The sequence below is a fragment of the Amblyraja radiata genome, chromosome 5, assembly GCF_010909765.2.
Source record: "Amblyraja radiata isolate CabotCenter1 chromosome 5, sAmbRad1.1.pri, whole genome shotgun sequence".
In the NCBI taxonomy this organism is placed as follows: Eukaryota; Metazoa; Chordata; class Chondrichthyes; order Rajiformes; family Rajidae; genus Amblyraja; species Amblyraja radiata.
This window is the reverse complement of record NC_045960.1, coordinates 15,762,239-15,780,510: the sequence shown is the minus strand read 5'-3', so window position 1 is coordinate 15,780,510 and position 18,272 is coordinate 15,762,239. Positions and strand designations below refer to the sequence as shown.

At 47.0% G+C, this 18,272-nt stretch overlaps 1 protein-coding gene across 1 annotated transcript in view; it reads right to left on the bottom strand.

Moving 5' to 3' along the window:
• Nucleotides 1–18,272, bottom strand: part of btbd9 (BTB domain containing 9) — a 94,597-nt gene that overhangs the window by 44,907 nt on the left and 31,418 nt on the right. The window contains exon 6 of the mRNA XM_033020655.1: nucleotides 8,561–8,680. Coding sequence (XP_032876546.1) covers nucleotides 8,561–8,680 — 120 coding nt within the window. The remainder of the gene's footprint in view (nucleotides 1–8,560; nucleotides 8,681–18,272) is intronic.

Below are 18,272 nucleotides of genomic sequence, written 5' to 3'. Positions count from 1 at the left end.
GGAGTAATGGCAGATGGAATTTAATCTGTACAAGTGTGAGGTGATACAAGAAGAAAGTAGACAAATATTGCATGACCGTCAGGGGCCTTGTAGTACAGAGGGATCTCAGGGTCCAAGTCCATACATAACTCCCTGAAAGTGACAACACAAATGGACCGTATGTCTGTCTTCCAGCTTTCTCTCCTATACTATAATCGGACTGAAGAAAGGCCTCAACATGAAATGTCACCTATCCGTTCCCTTCACAGAGGCTGCCTGACCCCGCAGATGTTACTCCAATAATTTGTGTTTTGCTCAAGATTCCAGCATCCGCAGTTTTTTGGCATTAACACAAATAGATAGGGTGATAAAGAAGGCGTACGGCATGACGGTGAGTACTAATGTGCAAGAAGAAATGGATTTTTTAAACCGAAGCTGGTTTATACCGAGCTGATTTAAACCGAAGATAGACACAAAAAGCTGGAGTAACTCAGTGGGACAGGCAGTATCTCTGGAGAGAAGGAATGGGTGACGTTTCGGGTCGAGACCCTTCTTCAGACGTGCAAGAACTTAGGTTGGATCACCACTGGAGAATTGTGTGCAGTTCTGGGTGTCTTATCCTTATTATTACAGGGTGGATATGGAGGGGTGCAGGAGAGATTCACACGATGCTGCCGGGATTAGATTATTAGGTATTAACTATAAAGAGAGGTTGGACCAACTTGGATCATTTTCCTTGGAACATCCGATATTGAAGGGAGATCTCTACATATAATTATGAGAGGCATGGATAAGTTTGATGGAGTCTTTTCCCAACTTCCCTCCTCCGTCATCAGTGCCTCTCCCAACCACTAAACAGACCACTGTCACAACATGGGTCATTTTACATGGATTAGACATAGACATAGACATAGAAAATAGGTGCAGGAGGAGGCCATTCGGCCCTTCGAGCCAGCACCGCCATTCATTGTGATCATGGCTGATCGTCCCCTATCAATAACCCGTGCCTGCCTTCTCCCCATATCCCTTGACTCCACTAGCCCCTAGAGCTCTATCTAACTCTCTCTTAAATCCATCCAGTGACTTGGCCTCCACTGCCCTCTGTGGCAGGGAATTCCATAAATTCACACTCTCTGGGTGAAAAAGTTTTTTCTCACCTCAGTCTTAAATGACCTCCCCTTTATTCTAAGACTGTGGCCCCTGGTTCTGGACTCGCCCAACATTGCGAACATTTTTCCTGCATCTAGCTTTTCCAGTCGTTTTATAATTTTATATGTTGTCCAGTCGTTTTATAATTTTATACTATAATCGGACTGAAGAACGGTCTCAACATGAAATGGGCCAAACTCGGGTAAATAGGTTTAGCTCAGCGATAATACCATTTGGCATGGACAAGTTGGGCTGAAGGGGCTGTGTCCATGCTGTACGACTCTGTGACTGCGTGACCTCTGTCACTGAAAGGACAACTGGACTGTCATTAATTAGACCGTCGTCTAGTGAAACGATTCCCGCCACATCTCCGCTCAACAACATGCCATTCCCCTCATTCTCTACCCTCCCTCACTCAGTCTGTCACCCTCCCTATCCCTCTTTCTGACTCTCTTGTATCTAGATATCTCCAGCTGCGTGCAGCCCTCCCCATTGTGAAAATAATTAAACGGGAGGAAAGCCTTTCGGCTGCATCTGGCACAGGTAAATTAAAACTGAAAGGTGACAGGCAAGTTTAGCAGAACAATCAACTGAGTTTAACAAAGAGGTAGTCCCGTGAGGGGCAAAGGCAGAACAAACAAATTCACAACTCCTGGGATGATGGAAGAGACAGAGAGGAAGATAAGGCAAAAGAAAGAGGCTTATGACGTCTTTTAAGTGCCGAAGTGAGAACCAGGCTGATTACAAGAGAGGCCAAGAGAATGCAGGAGAGAAGATGAATTTGTGACAGAAGGGAATCCAAAGGTGTTCCTTTGGCATATAAATAGTAAACAGTAGAATATGTAGGAGTGGGGCCCATTCAGGATGAAAGAGGATACCTGCAGATGGATGCTGAGGAAAGTGTCAAGGAAGGATGCAAGTACCTTCCATCTGCCTTCACCAGAACAGAGGGAGGAACTAGTTGACACAATGCATGCATTAAATATCGACAGCATGGAGCTATTGGAAAATCAGGCTGAACTCGGAGTAGATAAGTCACCAGGACTAATGGGATCTGTGAGGACAGACAAAGTACAGGAGGTGGTGAGAAGTATCCAGTTTAGTTTATTGTCACATGTACTGAGGTACAGTGAAACGCTTTTGTTGCATGTTAACCAGTCAGTGGAAAGGCAATACCTGATTACAATCCAGCCATTGACAGTGTATAATGATAATTATAAGGAAATAATGTTTAGTGCGAGGTAAAGCCAGTAGGGTCCGATCAAAGATAGTCCGAGGATCACCAATGAGGTCCAAGGATTTAGAGGGAAGTACAGAGGACATGAGGATTCTAAGGGCAGTGAAGGAGATGAGATGCATCTGAGGCTTTGGACGGAGATACAGGAGGATATGATGGGATAGGGCGAGGACACAGAGGAAGTGCAGGAGGTTGGAAACGGGCGACGCAAGATGTGGGAAACAGGCGATGGGAGAGGACAAATGTTACTGCTTTGTTCTAGAAGCCCAGTATCTGCAAGGCAGTCAGTTCAACCTCAGAGGTGGAACTTTTGCAGATAAACGATCCAGGGCAGCACTAATCGTCACCTGGAGGAAAGTGGATTATTAAGGCCAGCCAGTATGGATTTGTTAAGAGCAGACCTTGTAAAAGCAGTCTGATATAATTTTTGATGAGGTGATAGTGTTGATGAGGGCAAGGCAGTGGATGTAGTAAGGTAACATTCAGCTGAGGTGCTGCAGAAATGGCTCGTAGATGTAGACAGAGTCCCAGAGATTTATAACATGGTGGGAGCACACAGTGTAATGGGAGAGATTGAAATGTGGATGTGAAGCTAACGGATGTGCAGACAACAGAGGCTGGGGCTGAATGGTTGTTTCTCTCAGCTGGGGATGGTGAAGTTCCCAAGGAACTGATGTTAGGCCTGTTGCTTTTGTTTTGGATCCATTTTTATGACCTAAACTTGTGGTGCAAACCATCATTTGGGAATTTGCAGATAATGTAGAGGATAAACTGCGGCAGGCTGCGGAAAAAACGGGCAGACACGTGGCAGGTGGTGTTTAATTGTGAGGTAACGCATTCTGAGAACAGGCAACATGGAATAGTGTTCCAAACGAGGTGCAGAAGAAGAGACGGACATGGTGCGATGTGCACATACCATGCATGCGAGGGTGACACGGCAGGCTGAGAAAGCAATCAATAAAGCAAACACAATTCTGGGCTTTATTAACAGTGCAGGGATGTCATGCTGAACCCTTGTGAGTCATATCCAGACCTGGGGCGATAGTTTAGTTTAGAGATACAGCACGGAAACAGGCCCTTCGGCCCACCGGGTCCGTGCCGACCAGCGATCCCCGCACATTAACACTATCCTACACACACTAGGGACGATTTTTACATTTACCAAGCCAATTAACCTGCATACCTGTACGTCCTTGGAGTATTGGAGGAAACCGGGTCTCAGAGAAAGCCCACGCAAGTCACGGGGCGAACGTACAGACACCGTACAGATGGGTGATAAGTAACATTTACATCACACAAGTGCCAGACAATGATGTACCCAACAAGAGAAATTCACCTCCCACCCCCTGACCATCACTGATCCTCCACTCTCAATATCCTCGGGGTTATCATTGACTAGAAACTGATATACACAATGTGGCCCAAATGCAGGTCACCATCTACAAGGCTCAAGCCTGGAATGAGATGGAGTACTCTCCACTTGCCTCCACAAAACCTTCTTTTCTTCCTCCTTTCTTCCCTGTGTTCCATCTCAATGTGCACCCCTTTCTCCCATGATCCCACCCCCTTTCCCTTCCCCCCCATCCCCCTCCTCTGCCTTCACAATGGACTCCTCTTCTCTCCACATCAAGCTTTTGTTTTCTTTTCCCCTTCCCCTAATAACCCCCCCCCCCCTTACCTGCCTGGTCTTGTCCCAACCCCAACTTTCATTTCATTCCCCCACCCCGCCCTGCCCCCCGATTATAATTAGTCTGAAGAAGGGTCCGAAACGTCACCTATCCATGTCTTCCAGAGATGCTGCCTGACCCTCCGAGTTACTCCTGCACTGTCCTTTTAGCCTGGATGAGTGGTCTGAACCACGCTCAAGAAGATCAACACCACAGAGGAGATAGCAGTCGACTTGATAGTTACCCATCCACAACCATTCACTCACTCCTCCACCAACAGATAATAACAGCAGTTGTACCATCTACAGGATGCAATGCAGCAACTCACCGAGACTACTCACACAGCAACATCCAAACCCACTACTTCTACCAGCTACAAGGACGAGGGCAGCAAAAGCATAGTAACAGCGTCACCTGGAAGATGCCCTCCAAGCCACACTTCATGCTGTTGTGGAAATATATCACCATTCCCTCTCCGTCGTGGGGTCAAAGTCCTGGAACTCTCTCCCCAAGAGCATTGGAGGCACTCACACCTCCAGGACTGCAACGGTTCAAGACCAGCCTTCTCAAGAGCAACTGGGGACAGGAGATTAAATGCTGGCTCAGCCTGCAAAAGCCAGAATCCCTTTAATTAATTTAAAAAATCCTGTCCTCAGCTGGCTACAGTGTGTTCAACTCTGTTTCCCTCGTAGCATCGTGGAGGCATTAGTGAGGGGGCCCAGAGGAGTTTGACTAGAATGGCTCCAGGGTCGAGACTACAGTCACAAGATAGATTGGAGAGGATAAGATTCAGCCATAGAGTTGTGCAGTTGCACAGCACACAAACAGGCCTTATGACTCACCATCTCTCTGCTGTACATGTCTGTATTAATCCCATTCACCAATACATGGTAACCATCGTCGTCCACTATAATTTGTAGCTTCAAACTCATGTCTAGGTACATGTGTTAAATGTTGTGAGCGTCTCTGCCTCCTCAAGCAGCGCAATTCAGAATCCAACCACCTGCTGGGCTATTTGTACTCGTACCCATGGAAATCTCTGATCCAAACGTTTCCTATTATTTATTCTGCCAATTCTCCTCACAATTGTTCCTCCCACAATCAGGCCAAGTGCCAGTAAATGTAGAATTAGGAAGGCCGGTCAGATGTATGTGTGGCTAAAGACTTGGTGCAGGGTGTAAGACTACAGGTTTTTGGATCATTGGGATAGGAGAGGCGGCGAGTTGTGTAAGGAGGACAGGGTGCACCTGAGCTGGAGGGGATCAACACCTGACAGGGAAGTTTTCTAATGGAACTCTAGAGGGTTTAAGCACTGCAGCAGACGGAGAGCCAGAAGGCACTAAAGCAGACCTTTTGGCCCACCAGCTCCATGCCGACCATTCAGTCGCATCTATACTAATCCCATTTAGCAGCACTGGATCCGTAGCTGCCTCTGCTTAGGTGATTCAAGAGTTCATCAAGATATAATAGACAATAGGTGCAGGAGTAGGCCATTTGACCCTTTGAGCCAGCACCGCCATTCAATGTGATAATGGCTGATCATCCACACTCAGTACCTCGTTCCTGCCTTCTCCCCATCTCCCTTGACTCCGCTACCTTTAACAGCTCTATCTAGAAAGCATCCAGAGAACCGGGCTCCACTGAGGCAGAGAATTCCACAGACTCACAACTCTGTGTGAAAAAGTATTTCCGCTACTTAACCATCATTCACTTAATGCCAACTACTGCGGACTACACCACTACTATCCTCACTCTTTTCTTCTTTCTCCTTTTATCTTTTTCTATTATAGGTTAAAGTTAAAAAAAAAAAAAGTTGTACAAGAAATGTAGTATGTTGCATATTATGATTAAGATGTATGTACATTGCTTCTAATAAAATAAAAAAAATAAAAAAATAAAAAAAGAAAGAAAATGTATTTCCTCATCTCAGTTCTAAATGGCTTACCCCTTATTCTTAAACTCTGGCCCCTGGTTCTGGACTCCCCCAACATCAGCAATCTGATGTCGTGAGAGTCTCTGCCTCTAGAAACATCTAGAATTATTTTCCCTCCACAGATGAAGCTTGACCTGCTGAGTTCTTCCCGCAGTTTGTTCTGGTCTGGACTCCATCATCTGTAGTCTCTCATGTCAATGTCCTGTGTGTCTCCTCTGCACCCTCCACCACACAATCACATCCCACCTATGGTGTGGTGTCCACTGTACACACAATACTCCGAAGTTTGATCTAACCAGTGTTTTGTACGGTTGCAATGTAACGTCCCAACTCTTATATGCCAAGTGCTTCCTTTGCCACCTTATTGACTCCGCAATGCCACTAGGCTTTGAGTAAGATATTTATCGTTTATAGATAAAAGAGAAAACTTCAGAAGGAAAATACGAGGGGAAAGCAGGCAGTGAAATGAGATTGGCAAATAGGACTAAAGGGAATCCCAAACCATTATAAGCAAGAGGGGGAAGAGTAGGTCCCCTCAGTGACCATCATGAAAATCTGTTTATGGAGCTAGGTGATGTAACTAAATGAACATTTCCCATCGGTATTCACCAGGGAGAAGGATGTGGAGAGTTAGGGGAGGGGTTTGCTGATATTCTGGTGCATGTTCCAGACAGGAAGAAGTGTTGAAGATATTGGCACGTCAGGTGGCTAAATCTCCAGGGATCTATGCCAGGATACTAAGGGTGGAGATTGCTGGGGCTCTGATGGAGATTTGTGCATCTTCGTGGCCACGGGTGAGGTATCAGAGACTGGAGGATAGCTGATGTTCTCTTGTTGTAACAGGGCAGCAGGAATAAGGCAGGAACTACCGGCTGGTGAGCCCTGCCACAGTGGTAGTGACATTGATGTAGAAGCTTCTGATGGCAAGATGTATGTTTCCTTGGGAAGGCAGGGAGTGATTGGGGAGTCAGCACTGCTTAGTGCAGGGGAGGTCATGTCCCCCAACATGTCTTTTGCGGAGATAAGTAAGAACATCGATGAAGCCAGTGTGATAGATGTGGTTTACAGATTTCAGTAAGACCTTTGACAAGGTCCCACAAGGTAGGCTGGTCAAGAAAGTTAGGACACAAGGGATCCAAGGTGTGTGGCAAACTTGGTGATGGAAGGCAGAGTAGTGGTGGATGAGTGTTTCTCTGACTGGAAATCTGTGACCAGTGGTGTATCATAGGGAACTTTGTTATTGGTCATATATACAAATATATCAATCACTTGGATGACTACATTGGTGGTGTTAGTAAGTTTGAAAATGACACACAATTTGGTGGAGTAGCAGAATCATTGAGTTGTACAGCAAAGAACTAGGCCCTTCGGCCCACCCCATCCATGCTGACCGTCATATCCTCAATGTGCAAACACCCATTCATCTATGTCTGGATTACAGAGAGGCTGAAGCCCCTCAGGCATCGGCCTGGCAAATACCCCCCCCCCCCCCCCCCCCCCAGAGAGGAGCCAACACTTCCAGTCAGCAGGTGTCTACCTCGGCACGGCCTATTGAGATCCTGCAGTAGCCCGCATCTCTATAGACTTGCAGCACCTGCAGTCTTGTGTCTGCACCTTCACCTCACCTTGTGGGGCACATCTTTCACACTCTTTGTTCAAGACCCTGTCAGGTTCGCAGCCGACCTCCTGCGGCAGAGACTAGTGCTGGCAACCGGAGCAGCCTGACAGTTGCAGGAAGGATGTTGTTAAGCTGGAAAGATGGGGGGTCAAGGAAAGAGCGTTCACGTCGCGGCCCTGTTTCCACCAATCTTTCCACCACCACGCACAAGAAGCACAAGACAGACACCATTGTTCACAGATGGCGAGCGGTGTGTTCCGCTCTGGCTGAACAACTTCTAATCTTGTGTGTGGACTCGATACGAAGAAGAAGAAGCTGGAAAGATGGAGAGGGTTTACAAAGACGTTGCCAGGACTTGAGGGCCAGAGCTATAGGGAGAGGTTGGGCAGGCTAGGACTTCATTCCTTGGAAAGCAGGAGGCTGAGGGGTGATCTTACAGAGGTGAATAAAATAATGAGGGGAATAGATAGGGTGAGTGCACAGGGTTCTTTACCCAGGGTTGGGGAATCAACAATAAGAAGATATGGGTTTAAAATGAGAGGGGAAAGATTAAACAGGAACCTGAGAGACAACCTTTTCGCACAGATATATGGGTATATGGAACGAGCTGCCAGAAGAGGTAGTTGAAACAAAACATTTGAAAGACATTTAGATAGGTACATGGATAGAAAAGGTTCAGAGGGATATGTACCAAAGGCAGACAAAAGAGACTAGCATAGATGGGGTATCTTGGTTGGCATGGACGAGTTGGGTCGAAGGGCCTGTTTCCATGCTCTGTGATTCTCTTACTCCACCCGACCACCTCAACCGCTCACACCGTTCCCTCTGAGCTCCTCTGACAGGCCCCCGATGCCAGAGCTGAGCCCCGCAACCCCTGGGGAGGGAGGGAGGCAGGGTACGCAGATGCAGTCAACCTGCCCCCGTGCCGCACCTTGTGTGTGGCAGCTACACCAGCATTCCCCTACAGATGCACTCACCGGCAGACACGAGGGGTGAAGAACAGGTTCTGCCAGGAACGACACAGGTATTTGGAATGATCAATGATACGAATCCAATCCAGCTCATCCATGGACACTTCGATGTAGTATGAGTAAGACCTGGGGCAGAGAGAAGATCAACAATCATAGTATCTTGTCGAGCTATGAACAAAGTGAAGTAATAGTATTTTAGGGGGGAGGAGGGAAATTTGTTAAGCTAATAAAATCCTGATTTTGGGGGCTTCAACTCACTGTAATAGGTCACAGTCTCAGCATAGTAACCAGGTGTGATTGGAGAGTAGGGGAATCGAGAACCCGAGGACATAGGCTTAAGATGAAAGGAGAAAGATTTAATAGGAATCTGAAGGGTAACTTTTTCACACAAAGGATGGTGGGTGCATGCAGGCCTTCTCATAGATGAATTGAGGCCCAGGCCAATTTCAATTTTAGAGGCCCGCAAACCAAGATCAAGCAGAGGCTCCTCAATTTTAGAGGCCCCCCAAATCAAGATCCCTTTGAAGCAGGCAGGCATGAGGCCCATGCCAAATGGCACTCGTTGGGCCCCCTCTGATAGGGCCTGGGTGTATGGAACGAGCTGCCGGAGGAGGTAGATGAGGTTGGGACTATTGCAGGGACTATTGCAATATGACTATTGAAACAATTTGACAGGGACAAGGACAGTGTGCCTCACCCGCTGAGTTCCTCCAGCATTTTGTGTCCACCTTCGATTTAAACAATAATCTGCAGTTCTTTCTTACACACTATCCTTGTCCCTGTCACACTGTGACCTATTACTGTTACTCCAGCATTTTCCACACTGTTTGAGTCTATGACTCTCCCTGATAATCATGCTGTGGTTCAAGGCTGTACAGACCCAACCTGGTAAAGTGATGCGCAGACACACTCCCGGCTCAATCTGCTCAGCAACGCTGTAGCCAGGCAGCTTGTCTACTCCCAGTGCCGGCTTCACCCACACATCGCTCATGTCGTTCACCCGTCACCACACTTCCCTCGACATTCCCGGACAGCAAAACCTTCCTCCGTCCACCTGCAACCAAACGCCCTCCTCTCTACCATCCCGACCTAAACCTCCAGCCGCACACTGACACATGAACCCAGGGGGTTCACAGAGTGGGGAGGGAGAGGGTTTGACCACAGAGTCACAGCGTTGACCACAATGGATCCTCCGCGCTCCTCACAACAGCCTTCCGGAACATTCTGCAGCCCTTCCGCAGTAAGTGCATCAAATTGGAGGAAGGATATTCTTTCTATTGAGGGAGTGCAGGGTAGGTTCACAAAGTTAATTCCCGGGATGGCGGGACTGTCATCTGTTGATAGAAAGGAGTGGCTGGGCTTGTATACTCTGGAATTTAGAAGGATGAGAGGGTATCTTATTGAAACATATAAGATTATTAAGGGATTGGACATGCTAGAGGCAGGAAACATGTTCCCGATGTTGGGGGAGTCCAGAACCAGGGGCCACAGTTTAAGAATAAGGGGTAGGGCCATTTAGAACGGAGATGAGGAAAAACGTTTTCACCCAGAGAGTTGTGAATCTGTGGAATTCTCTGCCTCAGAAGGCAGTGGAGGCAAATTCTCTGGATGCCTTCAAGAGAGAGTTAGATAGAGCTCATAAAGATAGCAGAGTCAAGGGGTATGGGGAGAAGGCAGGAACGGGGTACTGATTGTGGATGATCAGCCATGATCACGGTGAATGGCGGTGCTGGCTCGAAGGGCCGAATGGCCTACTCCTGCACCTATTGTCTATTGTCTGGTGGGAATGTGCGCCATTGTCTTTTCTTTCTCTCCGATCTCCACACCTGAACCCCTTCCTATTGCTGGGTGGCTTTTTGCATCTTCTGGTTCTGCCCTCAGGTTGGTGTTCCCCCGATGAAATGAAGCCTCCCCAGTGGCTCAGCCAAACTCTCTCCCTCCCCTCTGCTCAGCCCACTGCATGGGGGTAAGTCCCACTCCTCAGTGTAGCACCACCCTTCGGCCCATCATTTCTCTGCTGACCATCAAGTCCCTGTCGGCACTGAATACAATTACCAGCATTTGCTCCACATCCTTCCATACCTCGGTGAATCAAGTGAACATTTAGACCCCTCATAAACGTGAGAGTCTCTGTCTCCACCACCCCCTCGTGCAGCGAGTTCCAGACTGCAAATACAAAAGTTTCCCCCTCAGAATCCCTCTAACCTCCTCCTCCCCCTTCCCTTTACCCTAAATCAATGCCTCCTGGCTTTAGGTTGCTGTACGATGGGGGGGACGGGACGTATCCCACAGGTCACGGTGACGCAGTGGTAGAGTTGCTGCCTTGCAGCGAATGCAGCGCCGGAGACCACGGTTCGATCCCGGCTACGGGTGCTGCCTGTACGGAGTTTGTACCTTCTCCCCGTGACCCACGTGGGTTTTCACTGAGATCTTCGGTTTCCACACTCCAAAGACGTACAGTTTTGGAGGTTAATTGGCTTGGTAAATGTAAAAATTGTCCCTAGTGGGTGTAGGATAGTGCGGGATCACTGGTCGGCGCGGACCCGGTGGGCCAAAAGGCATGTTTCCGCTCTGTATCTCTAAACTAAACCATCCACGCCCTGATCATTGGGTTCTCCTTGATCAGATTGCCCCTTCAATCCAAGGATATGAAACACAGCATATCCAGCCTCTTTACACCATTGAAAAGCTACATCCCAGGTAAATGAGAGATCAGCATGCAGAATTAAAGCACAGGACTGCAGGGTGGGATAGAGTGATAGAGAATGGAAGGAAGCTGATGTCTGTTGTCTGTCCCTCTCCTCCACAAATGCTCTCTCTCTGTCCCCTTAAGTTCCTCCCGCAGTTTGTTAGTTTAGAGATACAGCTGAGAGTAGGGAAGATTCAAACAAGGGGACATGACTTGAGAATTAAGGGACTGAAGTTTAGGGGTAACATGAGGGGGAACTTCTTTACTCAGAGAGTGGTAGCTGTGTGGAATGAGCTTCCAGTGAAGGTGGTGGAGGCAGGTTCGTTTTTATCATTTAAAAATAAATTGGATAGTTATATGGATGGGAAAGGAATGGAGGGTTATGGTCTGAGCGCAGGTATATGGGACTAGGGGAGAATACGTGTTCGGCACGGACTAGAAGGGTCGAGATGGCCTGTTTCCGTGCTGTAATTGTTATATGGTTATATGGTTATTTAGCTTCCTTCTGTGTTGTTACAAGTAAGCTAATGTAAATCTGAAAAAACAAGTATTATTTTGACATGCTTATTAACTTATTAGCCTGATTGAGCCCCCTCTCGAGTTGTGTGGAGCGGTTATGACGGAGAGCACAGTATAAATGAAGGGAGTATAGTGATCACTGGGGACTTTATTTGGCCAAACCAAATTAGTATCAACGGTGGAGAGCTTGAATTCCTGGAACGAACGTGAGTTGGATTTCTAAACCAGTATTGTGGAGCTGCCTGTTCCAGCTCGAGTCCTGTGCAGTGGAAAAGGGTTAATTTGTAATCTTCTTGTAATGGGGCCCTTGAGAGACAGCGACCTCAGTCAGATAGGATGATATTATATTCAACCTGAAGCCAGTGTTTTCAATCGACACAAGGGGAACGGTGAAGGGTATGAGGGGCATGTTGGCTGAGAAACCGCATTAAAGGGTATGACAGTGGACAGGCCCAGAGCTGTAACTCATGGTTTGTGACAATATATATTCCTTTACGGCAACAAGGGGTTTAGTTTAGAGATACAGCGCGGAAACAGGCCCTTCGGCCCACCGGGTCCGTGGCGACCAGCGGTCCCCGCACACTAACACTACCCTGTACCCACTAGGAACAATTTTTACATTTACTAAGCCAAATAACCTACAAATCTGTACGTCTTTGGAGTGTGGGAGGAAACCGAAGATCTGAATTATCTGAATGGTGGCAGATTAGGAAAAGGGGAGATACAACGAGACCTGGGTGTCATGGTACACCAGTCATTGAAAGTAGGCATGCAGGTGCAGCAGGCAGTGAAGAAAGCGAATGATATGTTAGCATTCATAGCAAAAGGATTTGAGTATAGGAGCAGGGAGGTTCTACTGCAGTTGTACAGGTTCTTGGTGAGACCACACCTGGAGTATTGTGTACAGTTTTGGTTTCCTAATCTGAGGAAAGACATACTTGCATAGAGGGAGTACAGAGAAGGTTCACCAGACTGATTCCTGGGATGTCAGGACTTTCATATGAAGAAAGACTGGATAGACTCGGCTTGTACTCGCTAGAATTTAGAAGATTGAAGGGGGGGGATCTTATAGAAATGTACAAAATTCTTAAGGGGTTGGACAGGCTAGATGCAGGAAGATTGTTCCCGATGTTGGGGAAGTCCAGAACAAGGGGCCACAGTTTAAGGATAAGGGAGAAGTCTTTTAGGACCGAGATGAGAAAAACTTTTTTCACACAGAGAGTGGTGAATCTCTGGAATTATCTGCCACAGAAGGTAGTTGAGGCCAGTTCATTGGCTATATTTAAGATGGAGTTAGATGTGGCCCTTGTGGCTAAAGGGATCAGGGGGTATGGAGAGAAGGCAGGTACAGGATACTGAGTTGGATGATCATCCAACTGCACCTATTTTCTATGTTTCTATCTCGGAGAAAAACAAGGCAGGTCACGGGGAGAACGTACAAACTCCGTACAGACAGCACCCGTAATCGGGATCGAACCTGGGCATTCGTTGTAAGGCAGCAACTCTACCGCTGCGCCACCGTGACCGCCCAAAGGTATAGTGCGATAAACCAATCCTGCCCAATCTTTCCTTATAAGTTCAGTTTAGTTTATTATCACGTGCACCGAGGTACAGTGAAAAGCTGTTGTTGCGTGCTAACCGGTCGGTTGCGTGCTAACCAGATTATGACAGCAACCTACCATTCCAGGCAACATTCTGGTGGATCTCTACTGCACACTCCCCATTGCTACCACATCCTTCAGTGTGCAGTGTGGCGACCAGAACTGTGCGCAGTACTCCAGGTGTGATCTAACTCACTGCAAGATGATGTCTCAACCCTCAATGCCTCAGCCTGTTAAGGCAAGCATACTAGACACCTTCTTCATTTCCAAATCCACCTACGTCGCTATTTTCAGGAAGGTATGGTCTTTAGTTTGGTTTAGTTTTGAGATCGAGCGCGGAAACATGCCCTTTGGTCCACTAACCCCTTGCTGATCAGTGATCACTGTGCACCAACACTATCCTACACACTAGAGACAATTTACAATTTTTACCAAAGCCAAATGAACCTCCAATCCTGTATGTCTTTGCAGCGTGGGAGGAAACTGGAGACCCCGGGGAAATCCCACCCGGTCATGGGGGGAATGTACAAACGGCATACGGACAGCACCTGCAGTCAGGATCTAACTCAGGCGCTGTAAGGCAGCAACTCTACCGCTGTGTCACCGTGCCACCCCGCAAGACTTGCACCGTGAGATCTCTCTGTACAGCAATGGTCCTATGATTCTTGCCATTTAATCTATATCTCTTACCAGAATCTACTCTGCCAAAGTTCATGACCGTGGTATTGTCTGGATTACAAATTCCATCTGCCCAACTCTCCAGCTGATCTACGAGCTGCTGTCCTCATAGAACACAGCACAAGAACAGGCCCTTCGGCCCACAATGTCCGTGACAAGCATGAAGCCAAGATAAACCCTTATCTGCCTGCATGTAATCCATATCCCTCCATTCCCCTACATAATCCATGGGTTTATTCAAAAATCTCTTAAATGCCTCCACCACAGCCCCAGCAGCGCGTTCCAGGCACTCACCACCATCTGTGTAAAAACTTGCCACGCACATCTCCTTTGAACTTTGCTCCTCTGACCTAAAATACCTGTAGTATTTAATACTTCTGGAAAATAGGCTATGACTGTCTATCCTATCTATGCCTCTCATAATTGTATATCCTTCTATCAGGTCCCCCCACCTCCAGTATCCTTGAGGAAATAACCCAAATCTGTCCAACCTCTTCCTGTCGGCAATACCTTCTAATCCAGGCATCATCTTGGTTAATCTCCTTTGTACCCAAAGTCTCCAAAATTCTTCCTGTAATGGGGTGACCAGAACTGCATACAATACTCCAAAGCCACCACATCCCTCCTGAAATGGGGTGACCAGAACGACACACAATATTCCAAATGCAGCCTAACCTGATGCAGTCCTATAAAGCCGCATCAAGACTTCCTGACTCTTACACTCAATGCCCTGTCCAATGAAGGCCAGTATACCGTACGCCTTCGTTACCACTCTATCTACTTGTGTTGCACTTTCAGGGAGCTGTGGACCTGGACCCCAAGATCCTTCTGTGCATCAATGCCGTTTCTCCACCCACTTCTGTAACTGATCTGTATTTCGCTATAAACCTTGCCAGCCTTCCTCACAGTCCGAGGCGCTAGCAATCCTGGTGTCATCGGCAAACTTACTAACCAACTCATCTACATTTAGGTCCAAGTCATTTATATACATCTCAAACAACAGAAGTCTCAGCAGATCCCTACGGAACTCTACTGTTCACAGACCTCCAGCCTCAACTGTAGATCGAGAAGGCACAAAGTTCTTCATCACGGCTCCTGTAATCTTCTCTCTTGCTTCTTTCAATAACATGGGACAGATCCCGTCAGGACCTGGAGATTTATCCACCTTAATGTTTCTTCCCAGCTGTTATCAGGCAACTGAACCATCCTACCACAACTAGGGAGCAGTCTTGAACTACCATCTACCTCATTGGAGACCCTCGGACTATCTTTGAGCATCTTTACTGCCTTATCTTGCACTAATCGTTATTCCCTTATCATGTATCTGAACACTGTGAATGGCTCAATTGTAATCATGTATTGTCTTTCCGCTGACTGGTTAGCACGCAACAAAAGCTTTTTACTGTACCTCGGTATACATGACAATAAACTAAACATCAGGAGCCCAAAACACCTCTTCCTTCTTAATCACACACTACTCTTGCATATTAGTATTCACCACACTGACCTCACTGTCCTCCACGTCCTCTACTTTAGACAACAATCTTTACTATACACGACTCAACCGAGGAAGACTGAGAATGGATTCATACAGCCAAATAGAACGAGAAAAAGGCTCTTTAAGTCAACGCAGCTATGTTGATCAAGATGTCGATCCGTGCTAGTCCTATTTGCCCACGTTTGGCCCATATCTCTCTTAACCTTGCCTATCCATGTACCTGAACACATGTCTTTCAAATATTGTTATAATACCTGTCACAACTACCTTCTCTGGCAGCTCATTCCATATGCCTATATCTGAAACCCACACTTGAGCATACTGTGTGCAACTCTGGTAACCTAGCTACAGGAAAGATGTCATTAAGTTAGAAAGGATGCAGAAGAAATTCACTAGAATGTTACCCGATCTTGTGGGCTTGAGTTATAGCAAGAGATTGGAGCTATTTTCTTTGCAGCACGGGAGGCTGAGTGATGATCTTATTGAGGGGGGTGGGAGATTGCAACCTTCACTTGGTCCACCCTGTTTTGACGAATGCAATCAACCTGGTGTGCACAAATAGAAAATCAAACAGAACAAGTTGTCTTACAACTTTAGGCTGTGCACGCCATATGCAAGAAGATGTTATTGAGGTATGCAAGATCATGAGGGGCAAGGATAAAGTGAACTCAATAATCCACCTATGAACTCAATAATCCACCTATCCACCAATTCTAATATTGGTGGCCAGTGGGGGGGGGGCTTTCTGGAGCGTTATCATGGTGTTGTGGGCCGAAGGGACTGGTTTCCAGAGGGCTATTATGGACATTGTGGGCCGAATGGATTCTTGGGCTGGCAGCTCAGTCACTCGGGCCTGGTGGGCTGGCAGCTCAGTCACCCAGGCCTGGTGAGCTGGCAGCTCAGTCACTCAGGCCTGGCAGCTTAGTCACTCAGGCCTGGCAGCTTAGTCACTCAGGCTTGGTGGGCAGGCAGCTCAGTCACTCAGGCCTGGTAGGCTGGCTGCTCAGTCACTCAGGCCTGGTGGGCTGGCAGCTCAGAAACTGCCAGAAATTCTGTCCAAAACAGGCGAGAGACTCTGTGAGAGAGAGAAGGGGGAGAATAAATTGTTGACATTTTTTATCTTTTTCTGCAGATCACAGCAATGAAGGAGGAAAGACTATCCTGGCCTGGATCTCACAGGGAGCAAATGAAGGGAGGGAGAAAAATGCTGGGGTGAGGTTTAATACTTGCAATACTTACCAATGGGCCGAAGGAACTCCTGGACTAGTACATGCCTGATGGGCCGAAGGGGCTCTTTAAAAAAAAAAATCTCAGTGAAAGGCACTTTTTCTGGACTTTTCCAGGCCTGGCAAGGGCCTTTTGGGCCAAAATGCTCCTCCTGGGCTAATACGGGCATTTTGGGCAAAAGGGACTGGTTTCTCGGCTAATACGGGCCTGGTGGGCCAAAATTAGTGGTTTCAGGCAGGCCAAACAACTCATTTCATTTCCATTTCAATTTCAAGCACAGGGCAGGCCAAACAGGCCATTGCATTTTCATTTCATTTCCATTCCCATTGCAATTTCAAACACAGGGCAGGCCGAACAGCTCATTGCATTTTCATTTCATTTCCATTGCCATTGCAGTTTCAAAGCACAAGGCAGGTCAAACAGCTCATTGCATTTTCATTTCACTTCCATTACCATTGCAGTTTCAAGCACAGGGCAGGCCAAACAGCTCATTGCATTTTCACTTCATTTCCATTGCCATTGCAGTTTCAAAGCACAAGGGAGGCCAAACGGCTCATTGCATTTTCATTTCATTTCCATTGCAGTTTCAAAGCACAGGGCAGGCCCCAAACAGCTCATTACATTTCATTTCAATTCCATTGCCATTGCAGTTTCAAAGCACAGGGCAGCAGGCCAAACAGCTCATTGTATTTTCATTTCATTTCCATTGCAGTTTCAAAGCACAGGGCAGGCCAAACAGCTGATTGCATTTTCATTTCATTTCCATTGCCATTTCAGTTTCAAAGCACAGGGCAGGCCAAACAACTCATTTCATTTTCATTAAGGGCTAACAAATCATTTATTCAAGTACATTGCAGACTTACAGGTCAGTTGATTCACAGCAGAATGAGAGTCGTGGCCTTTCCCTCGCGATCTTGCAGAGAGACCGAGTCATGTCCAGGCATCTGGGGTTTTATAGTCCCCCCCACCCCCCCGGAAGGGGCGTTACCTTCATCGCGGTGATTGACAGGAGAGAGGATCTCAAGGTTTTTTAAACACTCATAACTCTTTTATTTTTTATCGATCAGAAAAATCCTCGTGGCCTGCACAGTGGAGGACTGTGAGTAAGATGGCCAAAAAACACGGCCAGATAAGGTAGCGTTTTTTCTAAAATCAATATAGAGCGCGGACAGGAAGTGGTCAAGATGAGACTTTTAATTATATAGATAGGCTTAAATTGAGAGGGAAGAAATTTAATAGGGCAATGTTTTCACTCTGGTGGTCAGTATTTGGACTGAGCTGCCAGAGGAAGCTGCAGGAGTGGATACAATTATGACTTTCAAAAGACCGTTACAGATATATGGATGGGATGGGTTTAGATGGATATGGGCCAAATGCAGGCAAATGGGACTATCTCAATATGTCATGGCGAGCATCGTTTCTAGTTTTGATTTGTTCTTTTCATACCTCTTGCATTTGTTCTTTATACCTTTTCATACCTCTAGTTTCCCTCTCCCCTGACTCTCA